We start from the raw sequence: 22,639 nt of genomic DNA on the forward strand, positions 1-22,639 counted from the left end.
ATGGGACTGACACTGCTAGCCTCGGAGCAGTAGGTGGCGCTGTAGCATCTTTTGCAAAACGCCCTCACTCAAAAGCAGAAGAAGACGATAGTTGCGGGAAAACTGAAGCGGATGGTTCCTGTGTTGATAACTTTAGACTGCGAGAAAACAGGGTAATTTTGGAAGTACTTCTTTCTTGCAGTCGATCGGTGGCATTTTCAGCAACTGTGATCTACTCCTTGTTTTCACAAATTGGTCTGTTGGCTTATTCGCGTCTACTGTTTCAGTCTCAGAAGTCTCAGAAGAAAGTCAGCATTGCTAACTAGCGGTGTAACCTCTCAAAACAAATCATAGCATCTAACCGGCGTGATGTTTAGCTTAAACCACTGTCACCTCAAACTACTGACACTGTATATGACCGCTTAACTGTGTTTTTCAACGTTACAGTATGATTTTTTTCTGTCTAATTTAATGCTTCACGTTTGATGTTTGTAACATTATGCTGTTTTAATACCAGTGTGCACAATATGATTGTCAGTAGGCACAGCTAACTGTTTAAAGTTATCTACAGATACTAAAAGTACTCCCACTATACTACTGCATTGACGAAGTATCGATGAAACTTAACAAATAATGCGTTGACATTGCTGAAACCTTTGTCAGTTCCAAAGTAAACATTTTCATTTATCGTATAGCTACCACACAGCAAGTGGGATTCTGTACTGTATTGCCAGTTTATGAACATGTGTGTAGTAAGCCACGGTAGATACTGTAGTTAGCCCCAATAACTTCCTTTTTAGATAACACATTATAGCTGGCTGCCTGGATAACAATGCAAGCTATGTGTTCAGTAAGTGTGACATGACCAAAGTACACACAGTTCAACAATTGTCTGAACTTTACTGGAGCAGGGCCAGTTAGACTGAATTGGTCACCAGTGAGTCAACAATAGGACATTTCAAAACAGTGGTATGGGTGGTCATTAAGTAAATACTGTTTATAACCACTTCCTCTAAGGAGGGCTTAATAGCAGTAACATGCCCACAGTGTAATTTTTTCCAATGTTGCCTGTCATTTGTAAGCAGTATGTTCTTTAAAGTGTTTGAGTGTGGTATGTTTCTTCATTTGTAGCTTTTCAAAAATCACCATGAAAACCCCAAAAGCTGCAGATGTCAAAAAGGGGATATCAGTCCTCTGGGAGACTCTGCAGTGTCCCATATGGTGAGTATCACTGAGAACAAAAAGATTTGTTATATAAGAAAGATGTGCTTTATCTGTAGGGTTTTTTTTAATGTCATCACAATATGAATACTGTCATTTAGAAGAACTGTCATGCCCTGAATGAGCTTCATGTTTTCTTTCATCTGTAGTCTGGATTTAATGACAGCACCAGTATCAACTAAGTGTGACCATCAGTTTTGCAAGTGAGAACATCTGATATATCCTCTTTATCTACATGATAAAGTTTTGTTAATTAAACTCTAATTTTATTTATTTATTTATTTATACATGCACCCGTGAATAATATGTTTGGGTTTTTTTTTTTGTTCCTCCAGATTTTGTATGATGAAACTTTTGGACAGCTCTAAACAAAACAGAGGGAGCTGTCCAGTGTGTAAAACCAAGATAACCAAAAGGTTGGACAAACTCAATAAGATAACAGTGTAGCATTTACCTGAATCACTGAAAGCTTCTTGTTGTTAATACATCTATCATTATATTATAATGTATGTGTGCATGTGTTTTTTGTTTTTTTTTTTAACTTATGTAGGAGCTTACAGGAGAGCCCTGGGTTTCAGACACTTGTAACAGGACTGCAGGACTTGATAAAAGCATATGAACTTGACACCGGCACAAACTGTAAGACTACATCGCAAACTTCTTAAAATCACCCAAAGGAATTGACTTGCTTCACCTAATAAAATTATGTTTGCATTTTCAGACTTCACTGGAATGTCACTGCCCGAAAAACAGTCAGGGTGAGGAATCAGAACTGTTAAGATTAAACTCTAGAATTTTTTTTTAAAAATAGCAATGTAACACTATATTTTCGTTTACCCAGTGCCACAGATGCTGAAGCTACTAAACATCCTCATAACATGTCATCTGGAGATGCACCTGTCACTGACCTTGACAACCTGGAAAGTGCAGACCATGATAATCTTCCAAGGTCTCCCTCTTCAACAATAGCAGGTAAAAATGTTGAGATATTGTATAAATGTTCATCTTATTACATAAAATCAGTTACTACATTAGCTTTAGTTAGAAGTTATTTTATACCAGTTTAAAATAAATGGGGAATTTTGGTATTATTATCTGTCTAGAAAAGACCCTATGAAGTCAGCCTCCGTTAGGGTGTAGATACAACTCTGAAGCACAGTGTGATGTTATTGTTTTCCTACTTTAGCATAAAGTGCAGTCATAAAATATTTAGGTCGTGGTACATGTTTTTAAATTTTGGCTCTGCACTCTAGCACATAAGACCTTTATCTTGGTTAATAATTTGATTTATATATAATTTTGTCCTGCTTAAGATTCCTAAACAAGGTTGAGAAAACCTCCTTCCTCACTTAAAACACCCAAGACATGCGTTTTGTATAGATGGAAATTATAAGCACTTATTCAATAGGAGATGAACCAAGAACAAGTCATGGTAACTCATTATTCATATCATTTTGAATGTGTGTTGTTTTCTAAAAGGTTCATTATTAATCATTTCCTCATCCCTTGTTTTTAGCCCAGAATGGATTTGCAAGACTCATGGGACTTGAAGACTCTGCTCCTTTAACAATAGAAAATGAAGGCCTGGACAGTGGCCTTGGTGACGCCCCACCAACTTCTAACAAGAAAATGCACAGTTCTACAGAAGACTTTGAAACAGAGGCATTAACACACAAAACTAGAGGAAAGTCATCACGGAAGAAGAGAAAAAAGGATGTGGAGCCTGACAAGGTTCTTGAGCAGAAACAGAAGAAAAGCCTAGAGAAAGTTGCTGAGTGGCTCATGAAAGTTCCAACTGAAGGAAGTCTCGAGTTAGAAAAACCAGACAAAGACAGTGATGACTCTGACAGCTGTTCTTCCACGTCAACAATAGATGTCAAGCAACACGTTAGTGACATAAATACTAAGAAAGAGGAGCGTGTGAAAGCCCTTGAAGAGCAGGTGTTTGGAGCCGTCTACAAACGAGAGAGAAGAGGGAACAGGAACAGCTCTCTTCCACTCTGTGTTTTTGTCGAACCACCAACAACTAGAAAACAGAAAACAGGTCCTGAAGACAAAAATGAAAGCGACTTGGAGGAAGAGCAACAGTTAGCAGAAGAAGTAAATGACACCAGCTGTGACATTTTAAAAGAGGCAGAACCCACAGATGTCGTGGAGGAAAATAATTTAGACAGATACGGGGAAGAGTTGAATGACTTGCCAAAAAGTGACAAAAATAAAGGCAAAGATGAGGTTCCCTATCCTGATATTGAACAACAGCAACCTGAAAGAAAGTCAAAGAAAAGGAGGCGTAACGCTCAGCAGCAGGTTGACAGTGACTTGCAAGAACAAGCTGAAGCAAAGTCAGAAAGTACCGAGCAAAAGAAAACTGACAAGAGGAAAGGTAGAAACACAAGGTCAGAAAAAGGAAAGTCTACTAGAGTGCCGAAGCCCCTTGTTCTGGTTGGAGTTCAGAATGGAGAAACCAGTCCAAAGACCAGACCCAGAACAGAAAAAGTTGAAGTACAAATTGAGAACTATCCTAGCAGTGAGGACCAAGTTACCCCGGTCATGAAGAGCACCAGGAGAAGCAGAAGGCTTCAGCTCTTTGCTGAGGAAGTCCAAGAAGGTTGCAAGAAAGCCAACTTGAAAGCCAAGACCTCAACTGAAAAAGACAGCAATGTTGCAAAGCAATCGGAGGAAGTTAAAGGTGGAACATTGGATAAAAATGTATCACCTAAGAATGGAAACATGACAAAAGTGGGCAAAAGAAATGGATGTATTTATGATCACGATTTAGGTGGAATTGAAAACATAGAATCTGGTGAGAGAAGGTCTTACCGAACACCAAACAAAGATGTTAAAAAGTCTAATGCTGAAATGCCAAATGCTGAAACTCTGTCTGAAGCCAGCGCTGCTTGTTATGTCCCTGTAGTCCCGAGTTCTACAAGTCCAACTGAAGCAGCTGTGGTAGATCCAACCCTTGAAAGTGACAATCCGACTAATCGGTTACAAAACAATACTGCTTTGGAAACGTTTGCTTGTGAGAATAAATGCCCTATAACAGAAAATGAGGAGGACAAGAACGACAGTGAGCTGGACACAGAGCAACTGCTCAGGAGCTTCAAAGCCACTAAAAGGAAATCCTTCCATCTCGGTGGCCCAAACGCAAAGAGAAGCCGTAGCTTAGACCAAGGAGACGTGCTGGTTGCTGAAGCAGAAGAAAATGATGGTGTTTGTTCTGGCGCTGAATCTTCAAACAAACAAACAAATATAAAAACATCTGAAATCACCAACCTGGAGGCATTAAGAGACAATGAAAACCGATCTTGTGATTTGATCTCCCCTTCTATCTCACCTATCCTGACAAGAAAAACAGCTGCTGAGAAAGCAGATCAAGTGGGGGTTGAAGCCCCAATCCCTGATACCAGTAGTTCAGATCAGGACAGTCCTGCTAGCAACTGTCTTTCCAGGACTAGTCTTAGCAGTGTCCTCAGTCCTAATAAAGTCTCGAAACGTGAAATGGAAAGTCCTCCTCTTTCTGTTGTCCCCCAGCTCGTAGATTCTGGGCTCCGCTTCACAGCAGTTGAACACGAGGAACTGAATGAATCCTTAAAATGCTCTCTGATCTCAAACAGTCAGCTTGATTGCACAATGAGGGATGCTGGCAAATGGAAGGAGATAGACAGTTTTTCTACTGGAAAACATTCAGTCAACACAGCTGAACACACCTTAGGTGCAGAGTCCTCTTTAACCCCTGATGGCCTGGTAATGCCAGTTGTCCAAATGGACCATGAAACAGAGTCAAACAACAATGGAAGTGCAGAGCTCAGCACACATTCCTCCATCAAGAACCACCCAAGGAAGAAGAGAAGGGCTCAGAAGCTGGAGTCGTCACTGGAGTCCGATTGCAGTGGATCCAGAGAGGAATTACCAACTTTGACTCAAATTTTCGGAACGTCAGCTCCTCCGGCTGCGGTGACCCAGGATCAGGGAGACTCCAACGAAGCTAATAGATGTGTGGCTGCATGTGTTACAGCTGATGCAGCAGAACGGTTGAGCCGTCCACCTGCATGCCCCAGCCCTGACTGTGTTAATTCCAGCCAAGCGTCTGTGGACTTGTTTGGCACACCAGATGAATGTAAGTAGATTCTCAGTAACTGAAAATAGTCTTTTTTTTTTTTTTTTTAAGGCTTCATTTTTAGGTTTGCTCCAAGGAAGCATCCTGCAATACATCTTCTCTTTTGTTATCTGCAAAATATGTGCTTGCTCGGTTGTTTCCCTCTCTAAGAATCTGTGCATCTCTGGAATGAAACAAAAACTGTTTTTTCAAGCATTCGGACACAAAGCAATTTGATTGTTTCTTTTCTGCAGGTGATGTCCCGGTAAACGACGCCAGTGTTTCCATGGAATCATCAGAATTTTCAAGCGAAGTCCTTGTTACACAGGTAAATTACAATTTTGCTCTCAAGCTCTGTCTTTGGTTGTAAGTGTAGCAGCACAGATGAAAAATAACACCTGATTCAAGCTTTAAACAACCGCTGATGCTTGTCAAATTGAGCTTTTCCATTAATTTGAACACAATTGCGAGTCTGTCTATTTGCTTGTTCAGCAGTATGTATTTGCATTGAGCTCCCAGTGATGCACTGTCACATTACGCCCCATAGAGGGCAGCCACTACGTTTTCCTAAACCAGAAACTGTCAGCTCCCGGATGACAGACTACCTCGCTCAGTAAAAAATGTCCCCCTCAGCAGCTTTCTAAATTGCATTTCATTTACGTTAGAGGAAATGCCGCCTCGGAGATGATTCTTGTTTTCTACCTCATCCATCTTCCAGCGCTCCCACTTTTATCTGTCGAGTGTATTTGACTGGGAGTTAAAGTTTTACGCCCTGAGGTTTAGAAAGGGCCCAGGATTACACACATCTGAGAATACACAGCATTGGTATTATTGTGCTGTGTGTCTGTATACATAATCAATGCACTTGCGCTGTAAACTCAATGAAATTCTGAAGACTCCATTCTTCCAAACCAGCTGAACCTCTCTCTCTCTTCCTTTCTGAATTCCCTCTAATATCTAAAATATTATATAATTACCTTCTGACTGTCTTATTCTGCCATACATTCTCTTCACTATGTGCTACCTGCCCAAAAAAGCAACCGTTTCCTCTCAGTAATGACTAATGGCTGAATGTGGTTCCCTCCTCACTGATTGACAGTCATTATTGTATTCATACATCATTGCAAGACAGCAGATGTACAGCCAGTACGAGTCCCTTTATTTTGTGTAGTAAATGTTGCATTGCGGCATTTCTTCTCCATTTACCCCCCACCCAACCCCCCTGCCGTGTTTTATTAAAGTGCATGAGTCATTTGTAATTATGAGTTATTCCACTTTACTTTGTTTTCTCCTCTTTAAGCAAAAGATAGAAATGCAGAAGGAGCTGGTGAGGCTGGAGAAGTTGATGGCTCTGGTGTCAGAGGTGCTGCAGGAGAAAGAGGGCAGCCCTGAAAAAGAAGTGCCCTCAGAAACAAAACAAAGCAGCAAAACCGCAGGTAGATAACAAATGTAGATTTTATTTTATTTTTTAAGAGCTGAAATGATTAGTTGATTAATTAGCTGATGATTATTTGAGTATATTTTGTGAATTAAATGAGAGTAATTGCCTATTTTATTAGCTTTATATAACGTTAAGCTGAGTATATTTTGGTTTTGCCCAGTGTTCAAATTGTAATTAATCTTTATGATTTTAGTTGTTGATTAGCTTTGTGCGAGTATTCAAAGCTGACCTAAACATGATGCTTGTTTTGTCTCTCCAGGCCCAGACACTCACAGACCCCTGCCACGTCACCAGGACGCAGGCCACGATTCAGACCAGTAAGTGAAGCGTGGTTGAGTGGACTTTTAGTGCTACTGCATAGAAATTTCTGTTTCTACTTAAACAGTCTTACTTTTTCATGATGTGATTTCCCTGATCTAACAGGCAAAATTGGAAAATTTGTAAAATGTACATGACTTTCAGGATATCTTAGACTTTGGTCTGTGTCACTTTTGCTTTAATGACAGCATGGGCTCGAGCTGCATGCACTCCACAGATTTGTGCAAAACCTGATGACCCGTGTTATCCCAGAAGCCAAGTGCTTCTTGTGGTGTCACATAATTGCTGCTATAAGACAGTCTCCTTTTGACTATGCTTTTGCTGATTGAAGTCTTGTGTTCTTTGTTTATCAAATTCTGTGTCTGTGATGAAGCAGCTTTTTTATCTCTCGGGGAACTGAGCTTGATGTGTTTATCTTCTGATGGTGTGGTTGCTTTTGGAGCATTGGATACAACTGATCCAGTTTCTGCAAAGCGTTTTTAGAGTTCCATGCACTGATTCCTTTGAAACCTTTAGTCCTTTAGCCATGATTTGATGCGGAGAAAGCCCCTCATTACTTAGATTAACAATTTGACCTCTGACACCATCATTTAGATTTTCATTTTGCCCCCTTCAACAATGCTGCTCGGTACCAATGATCTGCTGGAAACTTGAGGCACAGCCTTCATAAGTGGTGAACACTAAGTGCAATTTGAGTTACTTGAACAACCCTCTGATGAGTAGATCTAATCAACCTGAGTGTCATATGAAGACATGCTTCAATGAAAGGGTTACAACTCAAGGAAATCTGACCTTTTTGTCAGATTTGATTCACTTTCTGAATTTGCGTAAATTTGATTTCTGACCTAGAAGTAGTGCACAATCTCAAGTATTTCTTCCCAGTTTTACACAACTTAACTACTTGCATTTTAAATATTTCTTAATCCTCAAACTTTCTGATTAAGTAACACTTTTCCTAATTTTATTACCATGAGCTGAAAATGTCTAAAGGAAAAAATTGTTTGGCTATGAATATAGAGTCACTGATAAAACAAAATAGTTAAAAACTAAACATAAAAAATGTAAAATCCATCAATGCTGTATTTTTAAAAAGAGAAATTACATAAAAGAAAAATAGTACATAAAATAGTGAGTGAATGTGCTTTGTTGCCTAATCTCTGTCACAGAAAACAAAGCTGCCTTACTGAAAACAGCGGCATCATGTGAAGCCACAATCGAACCACAAATAAATGCTGCTTTAGTTCCTGTCTAACACGGAAACATGAAAGCTTGCTTCCCAACATTAAGTCATTGTTTGTGGTATGAAGGAAATGATTAGTGGAGCTGATAATATCACAGCTAAATGCTTCTCAGGAATTGGAGAGTTAGAAACCAGTTCTTCACAGTAACTACAGAGGACTCTCTTAAGGTTCTCTGTAGACATCTGTTTGATAATATCATAAACAAAAATGGTGACGAGCCTTGTCAACATGCTTTTATACTTTTGATCTTTCTGGTCCTATCATGGGCATCAATTTTGCGTGTGGAAAATATCAGGGTCTACAGAGTACATTTAGCTTTAAAGCAGTAGTTAAACATTTTGGGAAAAAAAATGAGAGTTAGAGGAGAAAATTGTTACCACTCTCATGTCTGTGTGGAAACGGCTGGTCTGGCTTTGAGCAGCTGTCAGGCAGCTAGTGGAGACAAGAGCCAAGAAATGGTCACATAACCTTCAGTAAAATGGCAACTCGTTGTTTTTACTCTTTGGTTTTTGAATGGATTAAAGAAATGTGTTAATTAGGGAGTTTTAGAGGTCCTGGTAAGTGGATTTTGTTACCACCGCTCAGAGCCAATCCAGCTATTTTCCTCTGTTTCCAGTCTTTGTGCTCAGCTAACTGGCTGCTGACTGTAGCTTCACACTCATTGGACAGATATCAGAGTGGTATTTATGTTCTCATTTAACTGTGCCAGAAAGTGAATCATCGTAAAACTCCTTCACTGCGCATCAAAGTCATTTTGGTTTCAAACTTAATCAAAATAAAACAGGTGAGTGGACCAATGACCCAGCAAGACACAGAAGATGTATCAGTCAAGTGAGAAATAATAGCAGAAAGTTTTAGTAGGTCAGTTATAACCAATCAACTGGTCCAATATCGGCCTCAAGTCATGTGACAATCCTTAAAGTCAAATTTGACTTCAGTAATAAATCTAATTAAATAATATCTGCCTCAGTGCTTTGCATTTCTCTCCTCAGAGGGTTGTATACACTGTTAATACATTTTAAATAGAGCTATATTTCAATATAGCCATTTTATGCAGAATTATAAGTGGAGCAAGTGGCATGTAATTGGTCTCTTTCAGTCTGTAACCGATGGAGAAAGTTAGTGCCTCGCTGTGTGTTGCTAGTCTTATTCTCAGAGGGTGATGCATCTCAAGAGGACAGGCGGATAATCTCACTAATGAACCCAGAATCTGCTTATGTTGTGGAGAATAAAAAAGTCATTACAGACTGCATCTTATATGTCATTTAGAGCACTTAGAGGGAAACTTGTGTTGCCACAGTAATTTATCTCTCCCGCTTGACTACTCCCCCCGCCCCCCCCCCCAACCTCTTGCCTCCCAGGGTTCTAAGTGCTGTCCTCCAGTCGCGCGAGGGGCAGAGACTAAAGGAGACGGCAGATGAAAACACTGAGGAGCTTAGCTATACAAATTCTAGATTAAAAAGCATATGTTTCATTACCCCAGTGGTGAAATTGGAAAGAATAGTTGGCACTGGAGTATATGACAAGTTTTCAATGAGCTGTTATCACTTTGGTACAGGTTATTAAAATGTAGGCACGCTGCCAATTGTCAGTAATATTTGAGTCTTTGAGTGAATAAATGAACCCAAAAGACTTCCAAAACGTCATTCACACAAGTTATAAAACAGCCTGTAATCTACTGATAACAAAGGACACGAGTAAATGGATATTGAGTTTCTGTCAATACCGAGTTCTGATCCAACATTTACATTTTCCCACCCAATAAAACTGTGTGGTGCACATTTACAGTGCAGTCAGAGAGTATTTGGACGATGATGTGTGGTTTTTATATTGTTTTGGTTCTACTCCAGCATATTTGGTTTGAAATGAAATGGTGACTATGGCTTTAGATTGCAGTTATTCAGCTGTAGGGGTTCACACTTTCCTCATTTTAGGACAGTACAGCAGGATAATGACCATAAACAAATAGACAAGGCAGCACTGGATGTCTTTTTAATGGGAAAACAGTGACATGTTCTTGATTGGCTAAGTCAATCACATGAAGACCAAACTGAAGGCAATAAGCCTCTGAAACAAGCAACAAGTTAAAATGGCTACAGCTCCGGCCTGTCATAGCATCACCAGGGATGATACTCTGCTGATATCTATGGATCATAGACTTCATTAATCATTCACTGCCAATGATTTGCAACCAGATATTATGTTAGCTAACTGAATTGAAGTGTATGCTAGCTTGTGCAGTTAGTTTCTGTCCACGGAAACTGACAGACTGTGCACAAATGGCTGCAAGTCTCATCTGATGTGGATGCAAAAGCTGTCAAATTAAAGCTGAGAGTCAGCGCTTCAACCATATAGTGATTTATTTCAATTTTTATGTGCCGGAGCCAAAACAACAGGAGTGTGTCACTGTCCCCATGCACTGTGTCCTGGAATGAACCTATACTCAAATTAGTGAAGCCAGTTTAGACATATTTGACAACTGAATACCTCACTTTTAAGTTACCTATACCCTTTTGTTTCCTGGCTCCTATTTGTGTGTTTTATATTGTTCTGTATAATATTCATTAAAAGAAGAATTCTGTCATTGTGGCAGAAATGTTTGAATGGGATTTGGTCAGACTTCTTTGCAGATGCAGATCAGCCTTTTTGGGGTAATGATCCACCTGCAAATTGGAAACACACAAACTGATCAAGGATTATATAGCCATTATGAGTCAAAACATTCAGCATACTGATATTCAGTAAACTGAATTTCCATGGCAGCATGGGAGATCTCTGCAGTCACTTTGGCAACTGAAGCTACAGTCAGCTATTCTGGCTCTTTTACTTCATTGTTCAGCAGAGGTTAACATAAATGTCTTTTTCACAGGAAAGATGTTCCAGATGCAGAGCGAGAGCCCAGCACAAGAGCATCTGATTGCAAAGCGGTCGTCCAGCCCGGTGTGTCAAAGCACGGCAGTATTACAGAGATGAGTAAGGCTACTTATGTGATGTTGTAACAAGTGTAATTGTGTTTTTCTGTGGAGGTCTAAATGCATTTCTAACAGTCAGTAGCACATTAGCAGATAGAATCACAGTGTGCGTCTTTTTTTTTCTTAACTTAATGATTCCACACTTTTTCATTATGTTTCTTTAAATATGATGTGTATGAAAAAACTCCCTCTTGTGTATAGTAGTTCTTTCTTGGTTCCCAAAATGTTTTTAGTATGCCAACAAGGTTTGACTGAGTTGAATATTCCAAGTGTTTGGTCTAGTTCGTGGTTGCCTTCCTGTTTGGTTTACAGGGCTCAGCGTTGTGTGTCAGATAACCAAAAAATTTGTTTGTATGTTTGTAAAGAGAGCTGGGTCTGATTAGATTAAGTCCTATCTAACTGTTGATGACTCTTCCTTTGTGTTTTTTTTTTTTTCAGCAGCGCAGCACTTGACACACACAGAGCTAAGTGCAAAAGGCACCGAAGCCTCCAAGGCAACAGTTTCAAGTTCAGCAGCCAAAACACTAAAGAACTGTAGTTCACCATCAGATGGGCAAGAAGACAAAGAAAACAACACACCTCAAAGATACAAAAGTAAAGCTAAGATAGTGCTAGTGTCATCTGGATTAGGGCCCAATGAACAGGTATCAGGAATAAATGATATATATTTTTTTTAATTCTGTACTTTCCATAGCAGGATACATTAACTAATCGGATATTGTCATTTACAGATAATGGTGAAAAAATTTGCCAAGCGAGTTGGGGCCCGCATGGTTTCTCAGGTGACAGCAGAGGTGACCCATGTCATAATGCACACAGGTAAGTGTGCTCACATGCAGGCGGCGTGAGCATATAACAGCACTGTCCATTTAAAGATGGCAGCTGTTAAGTGTTTTCAGTTGATGAATTGATCCACTGGACTTTAATTGATGGTGCAAAATTGACTTGATACACAGTAAAGCAATTGAATCGGCTCCTTAAGCTCCGCTTTGGATCTTTTTAGTTACTGCTTTTAAATATTTTCCCAAGAAATAACATTTGCATTTGCAGAGGTAGATTTTCCCTCTACATGTAGTTACAGCTTGTTTTGTGCGTCTTTTAAAACACTCCTTAGAGATTAGCTCTCTGTTTCTCTCTCACCCACACACTCTCCCCTCCATTCATCCACTTGTTGCTAATTACCCTCTCTGATAGATTATTTTTAATTTCAAAGCGTGCTGTCTCCAAAGCGCCATATTAACTGTCACTGTTTAAGAAGCCCTTTTTTTTTTTTAATGGCAGCTTGTTTCCCAGGCAACCGAAAAATTGATCTTTGTGGTTAAATGTTGAGAAAGAGCAGGAGGTGTCCCATTCTAACCATTCACATAAAATAATTTTAAATCATTTGAAATGAAGTTATGTTTGAGACATCAATAATTTGCGCTTGGCTGTTGCCTGGAATACAAATGAATGGATAATTACTATATTTTTTGAAGGAAGAATAACCCTTGATCCTACTGATCATCCATGATTTGTGTCTGTGAAGCTGTTCATTGTGTTAGGCTGTGTTCTCTCCAGAAGTGTTTGGTGCAGAAGAACTCTTTCATTTCATTCATTTTGACTGTTGAAAATGCTTTTATATAAACTCTTGTGTAATCTACCATTATGTCCCCTTAAGGAGAAGTAAAACCTGCTTGTGACTGAATGTTACAGGTTCAATATCATATCAATATATCGCTTGAAAAAAGCAATTTTTTTTTTCCTTTGGAGGTCTGAAAGGATGAAGCTACCCAGTATTTAACAATTATTAGAGAAATGTAAAAATAAAAGATATAAGTAAAAATGATTTTGTGTGAAAAATGTCCTTTTAAATATTATCCTATCCTATTAATCATCTTAGAACCTGTCAGATTCATCGTGTGGGGGATCCAGACCACAAGTATGAATCCCAAAAGCTAAACAATACACGTTAACTTGATAATGTAGCCACTTAACCTCATCATACAAAGTCGAGGATGCCTCAGTTCCTTTATTGTTTTTTTGTTTTTGTTTTAATGGTCTTAATCATCTTCATGTGAGCTATTTTTAATCACCAGAGAGGAAATATGTAGAATGTCTTGCTTTAAGTAACCAGAATAAACTTTCTTTGATTTTCCCCTGCCCCTAAGGATAAAGCACATATAAGAGAGAAAGCACAAACATGAAAGGAAACACCATCCAAATCCATAAATGCAACAAATACCAAAACACATACAAATAGGGAGAACACGTGCAAAAGGAAATGCAACACTGGAAGCGCTACAAGACTCTAGGGGTTGTGATGGGCTCGATTTGGTTAAGCAGCAACATTGCAGATGGTTTTGCGTGCTCGTCAGACTTTATTTAACTAACCCGACCCAGAGTAAAGTAGCCATATAGATTTCGAATACGTGGTCAGACATTTTCGGAGATGTAAGGATCCACCTGATTTACAAAATCATGGTGTATGTGTGTCTGTGTCTGCGTACACATACTCTTGCACATCTTTTCACACATCTCTGCTTGTTCTCTTTTCTCTGCCAGATGAACAACTGGTATGTGAGCGCACACTGAAGTACTTCCTTGGCATTGCAGGCAGGAAGTGGGTGGTGAGCTTCCAGTGTAAGTCCTGACAAACTCTGTCACTAATGAGTTTACGACAATTAGTCTAAATACAAAACAGCGTGATGATGGAGGGACAGACTGGAATAAATGGAGCAATACATAATAATGTTGCCATCAGAATAGTGTTTGTGGTTCTGACTATAAGCTCACGTGTTTTTGTTCTTACTTCCTCTCCGCAGGGATTTCAGAGTGCTTCAAACAAAAGAAACTCTTAGATGAGGTATGCTTGCCTGTGCGTTCCTTGAATCTGCGCGCCGGTGATTTCCTGTTACATCTCTGTATATCTTGATGTTGAATTAATGCTGCATGATGAATTTCTCCATGAGGTTTGCTGTGATACCTCATAAATTATTTGTCATCCATTTGCTTTAACAATCCATGCATCTGGTTCTTTGCTATGCAAGTATAATCCTGTGCCAAGCTTTGTTTAGTTTTGCCATTAATTTAAAACTATTTCCTTGTTGTCCAGGCGAACTTATATAAGCATTTTTATGCATCATAAATGAACTCTATGCAATTATAAGATGAACACTGTCAAACTGAAGAATGTTCAGTGTTGGAGCATATTTTAGTCTCAAAATAAATGAAATTAATATTAACTGTCAGGTTCCAATCCGTCTATGTGTCAGATGAGAGTGAATAGTTGCTCTACTTATTTAAAAGGTAATAGTGACAGGAAAGTGGCTCTAACATTGAGATTCATGATGTGTATTTCACATTCATGTGCTGAAATCAATTTCCTTTTGTGTCTAACAGAGTCCCTTTGAAGTGAAAGGTGACGTGGTGAATGGACCTAACCACCAGGGCCCCTCAAAAGCTCGTACCACTGAAGACAATAATGTGAGTCACACATTGAATAGGACTCTTGATTGGACTATTTGAGTGTGGTTTGGTCAGATGTGACTGACAATGGCCTGGAAACATTCGCAAACATACCTAAAAATGCCTATTCCTAACCTATACCGTTAAACACCTGTCTTGCTGGACCTGTTAGAAATGGACATTAAAAAGTACACTTTAATGATATTTTTGGGCATTTTGCCTTTATTACATAGCACAGTACAGTGAGACGGGAAGTGAGACAAAATGACTTGCACCAGTTGGACTCAGACAACCGCTGGACAACAAGGACGCTGCCACTGAAGAGTAATTTAACAGCTGGTTAAGTAAACTGAAAACAGTGTACATACAGCACCGAGTGAGGAGGCAACTCTCTCTCACCCTTTAATAGCAGTAAAACTATTTGTTCAGCTTTTCATTGACCCTATGATCCACAAAGGTCTTTATCAGAATGACTGACTTTATTTTCTGACATTATTTTTCTACTTTGTTTATTTACCATGATTGATGTAGTAAATAAGAAAGGGACAAAGTAAATAAGGAAGAAAGGAAGGTAGAGAGGAAAGGAGGGAGGGAGGGAGGCAAGGAGGAAAGAACAAAGTTATTAGGGGCACGAGGAAGGAAAGAGAGAAGGAAGTAGATAAGAAAGGAGCTATGGAATTAAGTAAATCAGAAAGGAATTAAGGAAAGAAGGAAGAAATTAAGGAGGCAAGAAAGGAAGGAAGGAAGAGCGAAACAGTGGACCTGAACCTGTTTCCTCCTCTTGCACCAGCCTCTTAGCTCAGACCTTGTTGTAGAAAGCTAATCGTAATTTTCCTCCTGGTGTGAGGCCAGCAGGACTGGTTCTGTTGCCACTGAGGGGGAAAATTAGAAATGGCTCGATGTCATGTTGGCCGTATCGCTGCCTTTGAAGAACCTCTGCTAATTGAATTAGCTAGTAATTTCAGGCTTATTTAAGTGGCTTCAGCACTGTGCTGGCACTTTGATGGAGCCAGACAGATTGTCCTGTTCATATTCACTTTCTGTCACCTGCACCAGTGACAAACAGGCTAACAGATGAAATGGATAGGGACTATGTCACCTGAATGTTGATGCTTAGGAAATCAAAGGAATTTTGAGAATATATATATGTGTGTGTGTGTCTATGTGTCTGTGTGTCTGTGTGTTTGTTTGTGGGCTTTGGACGTTATCACACACTTTAATACCTCCTGAAGGACATTAGCTGTTGTCTAAATTAAAAATCTGTAACAGAAACACTATTTCATCTACCCAGCACCTCTGGCTAATGATCACTGTGGACGGACAGCGAGGTGTGAGAAATTAGTATTTCTCTCTCCGGCAGCTCAGACATTTATCTTCCAAACACTACCGTCCAGTCAGACGCTGTATATGAGACTGTGATGTAAGTTGCACATTTCCTTTTTGCAGTTACCATGGTTCAAGGAAACAGTTTTACATTCCCATCTCAAGAAAGCTTATAGACCCTGAGTGCCATAAAGCAAATGTGTCCCAGGTGTCGGACAGGTCGTTTTTCTTTGCGTGCTTAAAGCGTGATATTACCTCGGTGAAAGTGGCTCTGTTTGCTCTGTTCTGTTCGACTCATCCCTGAATTTACAGTATTACTGTGAGAGCAAAAAATTAACAAGGTCCCGAGGTTTTATTTTACACAGTAAGTGAGGTCTACCTGTTATAAATTGGGGGATATGCTTGGTGAAGTGTTCCAGCTCGACCAGTGTAACCGTTCGGAGAGGTGAAAAGTCCAGAGACACACTCAGCTTTAATGGTAGCGGCTGTAATGGCTGTTCTCATACAGCGCCATTGAACATTGTCCAAAGGTTAAATTCACTGAATAAATGTTCTCTTTTGTTTGACTGTAGGATTTTTGCAGGTGGTGCAGCAGAAATCTCACTGTAGATTATTTTATCCTTACTCTTCTTTTTCATTTTAGTTACTCATGAAGGGCTACAAGATCTGCTTCCAGGGGCCTTTTACAGACATGACTACAGGTAAACTCCATCAACAACATAACATTTTCCAACTAGAAATTATAAATAAATAAATCTGACATCTCCAGTTTTTAATCTAGAAAAAAATGCTTGATTTATGGGAGGGGACCGAGGGCTGAATTTAAGTTTCTTTGTATTCTGTCTTGTTTTTTTTTGTCATGACAGTGTCACAGCTGTTCATCAGAGCCTGTAGAGCCCTGGAGTTTTGATTCTGACTGAATGGATATTTGAGCGATTAACCAGTTAAATGTGATTCTTAAAAAAATAGTTAGACATTCATATTTAGCACACAGTGAGTTTTTCAGTTGTTATTTCTTTCTTTGTCTGTATTATCTGTCAGCACACGCCAAATGCTATTTGTTGAACTCTGTAAGTGACAGCACTGAGAAGTCTAGGAAGGTGTCTGAAATGTTGCTCTTTGATAAGATGATGAGTAACTTCCAAATAGAAAGTTCAAGTTCTCCTTCGTTTTTTCTTTTCTTTTTTTGGAAAAAATAAATAAAATTTGCCATCAGAGTTTCATCGAGGTAATTTTGAAGTTTCAGGAGATAAAACAGCAATATCTTTATTCCATGCAGTGCAGTGACACACTAGCTCAGATTGTTGGATAGTCTCAGATCAGATATCAGGTATATTATGAAATATCTTCCATCCACATTATAGCCATCTGTGATTCCTCTGATTTTCCCTCCAGTCGTAGCTCATTCTTGTTCGTTTTCTTGTTTGTGTGAGAAACGCAGCACTCAAACACCACAGGAATTGCAAAACCTAGGTAATGTCTCTGGTTACTAAAAGATTTTTTCACTTTCATTCGCATATTCTTTCAAAGGTAAACCTGCAAAAAACCTATGGTGTTATTTCATGGTATTGTTGCCTAATTCCAGCTGCCGTCATGCTGTTTGCACTGTTCTGTTTTCTCAGTCAAGAATTACTTTTCTCAACCACACGTGTGCAGTTTTATTTATGTCTGTGTCCTGCAGGCCTCCGACATTCGCCTTGCTTTAAAGGGAAAAAATGACAATTAAAAAAAAAAAGACAGTTAAAGTAGCTCACTCAGGGTTTGACTGACACGGGGAACAGCTTGAAACCTGTGCTGTTTTTTAACCTCTGTCATTTCGGCACCGGAGAACAATGACAAGCGATTCCAGCGTGTGGGTGGATTGGACTCAGGAGTTGTGTGAGACATTTTTGGTGTGGCGTTGTCATATTACACAGCGGTTGCTATGGTGTCAGCTGCCTGGAGATCATTTCTGAAAAGAAAGTAGAAATGAGCTTCCAGTCGTGGCCAAAGTGCTTGTGCAGTTCTTCTCTTCCAAAACTGGCGTAAATACACTGGTCTCCCAGTTTCTGCACGAGCCTAGTTTTTGAGCTTTGGTCCTAATGATTTAAACTGCTAATGACCTCCATGTTCAAGGTGGAGAGGAGTTTGGTTGCCCTTCATACCAAATAGTTTTTGCTTCACCCTTCCAACATGGATGAATGGACAGGTAGATTATGGGTGAAGGTCCCTGGGGGCACATTGCTTAAAAACCCACAAGGCAGCGTTCTTTATTTTCCTTCTTCCTGGGGCTCTTAAAGTGCTCCTGCATCCTCCTCCTGCTGACTGCTGGATCGATGAAGCTTTGCTAATGGGTTGACATCTGCTAGCTTGCGTGAGGAGCTTAAAGACTTTCTTTTACATGGCACAAACATAAGGAGGGAGGAGGAGTCTGTTTTCTTCAGGCTAGCAGGATTCCATCCATTATTTAATTGCTCAAGTTTGTGTATGTTAGATGATGAAATTATCTACAGTGTACACAACGTGTTGATTGAGTGTTCTCGTGTTCGAGCTAATGAACAACGGCAGCAAACGATTTCCATGTTTTGAAGGTGTTCGCTTTGATATGTCGGAATATGAACACATTTTCCTGAACCAAGTTAAATGTGTGATGACTGATTGAGATGTACATATTGATTTGAGTGGAGGCTGAAATATTGATCTGTTTTCCGTCCCTCTGATCAAAGGAAGTCTGAGCTTGAAATGAGTCTGCTCAGTGTCCCCTCAGGCTTAAAGAGGTGAGAGTAGAAAGAATAAAATTAAGGTGTGGCTGCTGATACATTTTCAAACAGTGCCCCCCCCCCCCCAAAAACAGTCAGCACTGATGTGTGTAATATGCAGCTACACATTGTGAGGACCAGTCTGCGTTTTAAACCACTGGATTGAGGCCGTCCTCACAACTTTAAAGAGCTGTTTGCAGGTTAAGACTTCATTTCAGGGTTCAGGTTAGAATTAGGGGTAGGTAAGGGTTGGGGTTAGGCATTTAATTGTGATGGTTAAGGTTAGATTAAAGGGCAAGGAAATGCATTATGTCAATGAGTGTCCTCACAAAGACAGAAGTGCAAATGCGTTTGTGTGTATCTTTGTCCTAGATGAAATGGAGTGGATGGTGGAGCTCTGTGGAGCAGCTGTAGTTAAAGATCCACTTCTCCTCGACAGTAAGCAGGTAAGAGTGTCAAGCCGCTCCCACTTGAAAAAATAATAAACTCAAACCAAAAGCCACTGTTATCACCTTCATGTTGGTCAGTATCATTTTGTGATGATGCAGTGATGATTGTAATCTAATCGGTGGTATTTCAGAGTTTGCATGTGAGCAATTAGCAATCCAAACAGCTATCAATTAGACTGTCTTTTCTCCACTTTCTCCTACATGATACTTAAGTTATAATGAATCCAGTTCATTTATGAGTTTTATGACTCATGTAAGCAAAATAGGCAAACTGTTACTTGCAGAGATTAGGCGGTACACAGCAAAGTGTATACCTCTCCCAACACTGAACAATCCTTTGACTCACAAAGCTGCAGCCGTCATAACAGCTAATAACTGTTATCTGAATCCTGGGTGTGATTTTATCTTTAAAAATAGTACGTTAATGCTGTGTTGTTTGCCAAATCTCACATTCTAAATGATAAAAATTACTAATGCTGAAAATCCAATAACTGCCACAGCTTTGATCCTTAAACCAGCAAGTTTCAGCCAAGATATTTTATGTTGCTAATAGATAATCCGACAGGCATAAGGGAAAATATAATTTCCTTTCAGTCTGGTTGGCTGTAAGTATATATGTTCTACTTATTGCTAATTTTGTCATTCTAAAGTAGACCTAATTTCTGTCTTTTTGTTACACAGAAGTCCCAGCAGCTGGTCATTGTGCAGCCTGGATCTGAGACATCGTCGTCCAAGTACAGCAGTGAGTCTAAAAATGAAATTCAGTTTTCACAGACTACTTTTAGACTAAACCACAAAATAACATACTTGCAATCTTGTAGTTATTCTCATTTAATCATGTTCTCGTTTACACACACACACATATACATACATATACACTACTGAAACACGTGACTACATACAGATCATAAAGATAGAGATTAGTCTGACAGCAGCACCGGGAGCTAGTTAAATAATTCATACATGGCTTCACCTGGGGGTTCGAGCCTGGCACAGGCATTGACCTATAGAGAGTCAGTTAGGAACTGTGTGTGATTTATTGGTATTTTATAACCAACAGATGTTATATAAGACTGGATTTCAATATTTCTTGGTGCAGTATAATTTCAGAAATTTCTTGTCATAGTCTTGATATTGTCAGTTGTTTCTGTTACCTGTTGTAGCCAGCTGGTCATTGGACAACAATGGCTAGCTGGCTAACACCATAGGTTTTTTTGCAGGCTAGCTTTGAAGTTAAATGTTGCATTTTCCTGGACTGTTAGAGCTCACAAAAAAAAACAAAACAAAACAAAACAAAACATCATATGTCAACACTGTGGTCATCCTCAAAATATCTTCTCATTATCTACAGGGTTATAACAGGGTGAACAGCCAATATTTTTAAAGGGGCTATTAAGGAATTTTGTGTTAAATTTGTGAATGCATATACAGTAAACAAAACATCAATTTACTGATGTTTTGTTTATTGTGTAATGTCAGATTTCTTATCTAAATACACTGTGGTGAATAGACGGTCATCACAAGCCTGGACGTTCTGGCAAGCACACATATCTGCGCACCTGTCGGTCGGTTAGTCCGTAGATCTGAGTGTGTTTGTGCCTGCGTGAGGACCAGTTGGAGAGTGACAGAACGGTGAAATGGCAGACGCTGCCAGCCAAAATGAGACAGTTTCCCAACAAGAGCGAGGGGAGTGACTTGCCAGGAAAGCGAGTGTGAAGGAAGTTAGGCTGCAGAGAAATGGCCAAGAGAAAATGTCAGATTGGAGCGGGGGGAAATGTCAAAACAAGTTGGCCGCAGAAGAGAGAGGCTGCCACAGCACGCGGAGAGCTGACAGTTTGAAACAGAGAGGGAGCGAGTGGCTCTGAGGCCCCCCTCTTCTCCTTCCTCCTGGCATCCTAATTTGCACTGCTGCATATTTAATGCAGCTTTTCCTCTTCCATGTCCTCTGGCACTCATAGCCCAGGTAATGGAGCAGCCCCTCAACCCTCCCCTTCTCTAACCCCCTTTATCCTCTTCTTCTGCACCATTGATTGAAATCACACACATCTCTCTCTTTCTCTCAACCACACTCTGATGTAATGGGAAGGTGTGAATATCTGTGCACACACTCCAGGTTGTGTTTGACAAGAGTTCTGGACTTGTTAGCTCAGGTTATTGTCTTAAACGAGTATATGTTGCTTATTTGAAATGTGCATACTTTCAGGTGTTTTTCAGATTAGTCAGTTAAGTCAGTATTTTGAAATAAACTGTTTTCTGAAAGTTTTTGCTCGTCTTAAACTGTGTTTCACTACCTGTAATGATAATCATGTATCTGTCTTTTAGTCATACAAATCTAAAAGAAAAGCCTGGTGATATCCTACTGTAGATTTTTTGTTTTGTCAAAAAACAAATGATGGAACCCAGTCAAAAACAATGAATTGATTCTTGTTTGCAGAATGTGTAGCCAAAGCCTGATAGAGCTTATTGCGTTGTCCCATAAAACCAATGGGTCCCCAGCCGCAGTCAGACTGAAGATGTTGTGGTTCATGGTCTGCGTCTTAATCCCTAAACCACGGGGGCACGCATTGTTGTCCAAAACCGATTAAAAACATGAGCCACACAGTTGCATTGGCTTAGACATTCCCTCTTTGATCTTGAGTCAGTCCCAAATTCACCATTCTGGTCTCATAAATACTCAACAGGGAACCAAACACGTATTAATCCGCATCTGAAAATAACCCCAGATTAATGCGTTGTTTACTCCTGTTTAAGTAAAAACAACACCCAGCTGTTTTAGGAAATTGCTTACCCTTTTAAAAAAATGAAACAAATCATTTGTGACCCATTTTTACAATTTTACACCTTTAGTGTTTCCGATGGGCTTTGGGTGTCGCTGACAGGGTGGGCAGGTCAGAGATGGTATTTGTTGACAATAAACAGAGCAACACCAGGCTTTTCCTTTAGTTGCAGAAAATGAAGATTGTAAGTGTCAGCTTGGGAAGAGTACTGACAAAATGTTAGTACTGTTCAGAACTGTTAACTCTGAATATCATATGAGAGCATCAGGTCCTTTTAGATGTTGGTTTTGTTCACACTTATGTTTGCTTCATCTTTACACTTAATAATTCACCATTGTCCGCCCCACAGGTCTCTCCAGACGAGCCACTGTTGTGACACGAGGTTGGCTCTTGGATACAGTTGCAACCTACACCCTCCAAAAACACAACAACTATTCAGCTCAACTACACTGAGTTATAACCACAGCCATGTGCTGTCTTCTTTTCATCTGTTTTACAAGTTTTTTTTTCTATGTGCTATACTGTAGCTAAACTGTCATCTGTTTTATTGATAAGCTTAAAGCTCTGTGTTTGTGTTTGTATGACACGACGTCTATAAAGTTTAATCAACAGAAGATGCTTGAATGGAGTGTTTCTT

At 39.6% G+C, this 22,639-nt stretch overlaps 1 protein-coding gene across 3 annotated transcripts; it reads left to right on the plus strand.

Annotated features, from left to right (window-relative positions):
• The first annotated feature begins 34 nt into the window (after positions 1–34).
• On the plus strand, positions 35–22,610 carry LOC121175791 (breast cancer type 1 susceptibility protein homolog). Of its 3 annotated transcripts, none has more exons than XM_041029628.1 (21): positions 35–152; positions 1,111–1,200; positions 1,350–1,403; positions 1,536–1,616; positions 1,751–1,839; positions 1,922–1,958; positions 2,042–2,172; positions 2,717–5,320; positions 5,554–5,627; positions 6,600–6,735; positions 7,000–7,057; positions 11,169–11,272; positions 11,710–11,915; positions 12,003–12,090; positions 13,813–13,890; positions 14,073–14,113; positions 14,650–14,733; positions 16,682–16,739; positions 19,149–19,222; positions 19,907–19,967; positions 22,352–22,610. In XM_041029628.1, exons 1-21 carry the CDS (start codon positions 112–114, stop codon positions 22,453–22,455), a joined length of 4,293 nt encoding a protein of 1,430 aa, XP_040885562.1. In that variant the 5' UTR covers positions 35–111; the 3' UTR covers positions 22,456–22,610. The 3 variants fall into 3 exon arrangements, with proteins under 3 accessions (XP_040885562.1, XP_040885563.1, XP_040885564.1); XM_041029629.1 differs by having other exon boundaries at positions 11,713–11,915; XM_041029630.1 differs by having other exon boundaries at positions 11,169–11,239; positions 11,713–11,915.
• Positions 22,611–22,639: the final 29 nt, after the last annotated feature.

This window comes from Toxotes jaculatrix, chromosome 21, assembly GCF_017976425.1.
Source record: "Toxotes jaculatrix isolate fToxJac2 chromosome 21, fToxJac2.pri, whole genome shotgun sequence".
Classification (NCBI taxonomy): Eukaryota; Metazoa; Chordata; class Actinopteri; family Toxotidae; genus Toxotes; species Toxotes jaculatrix.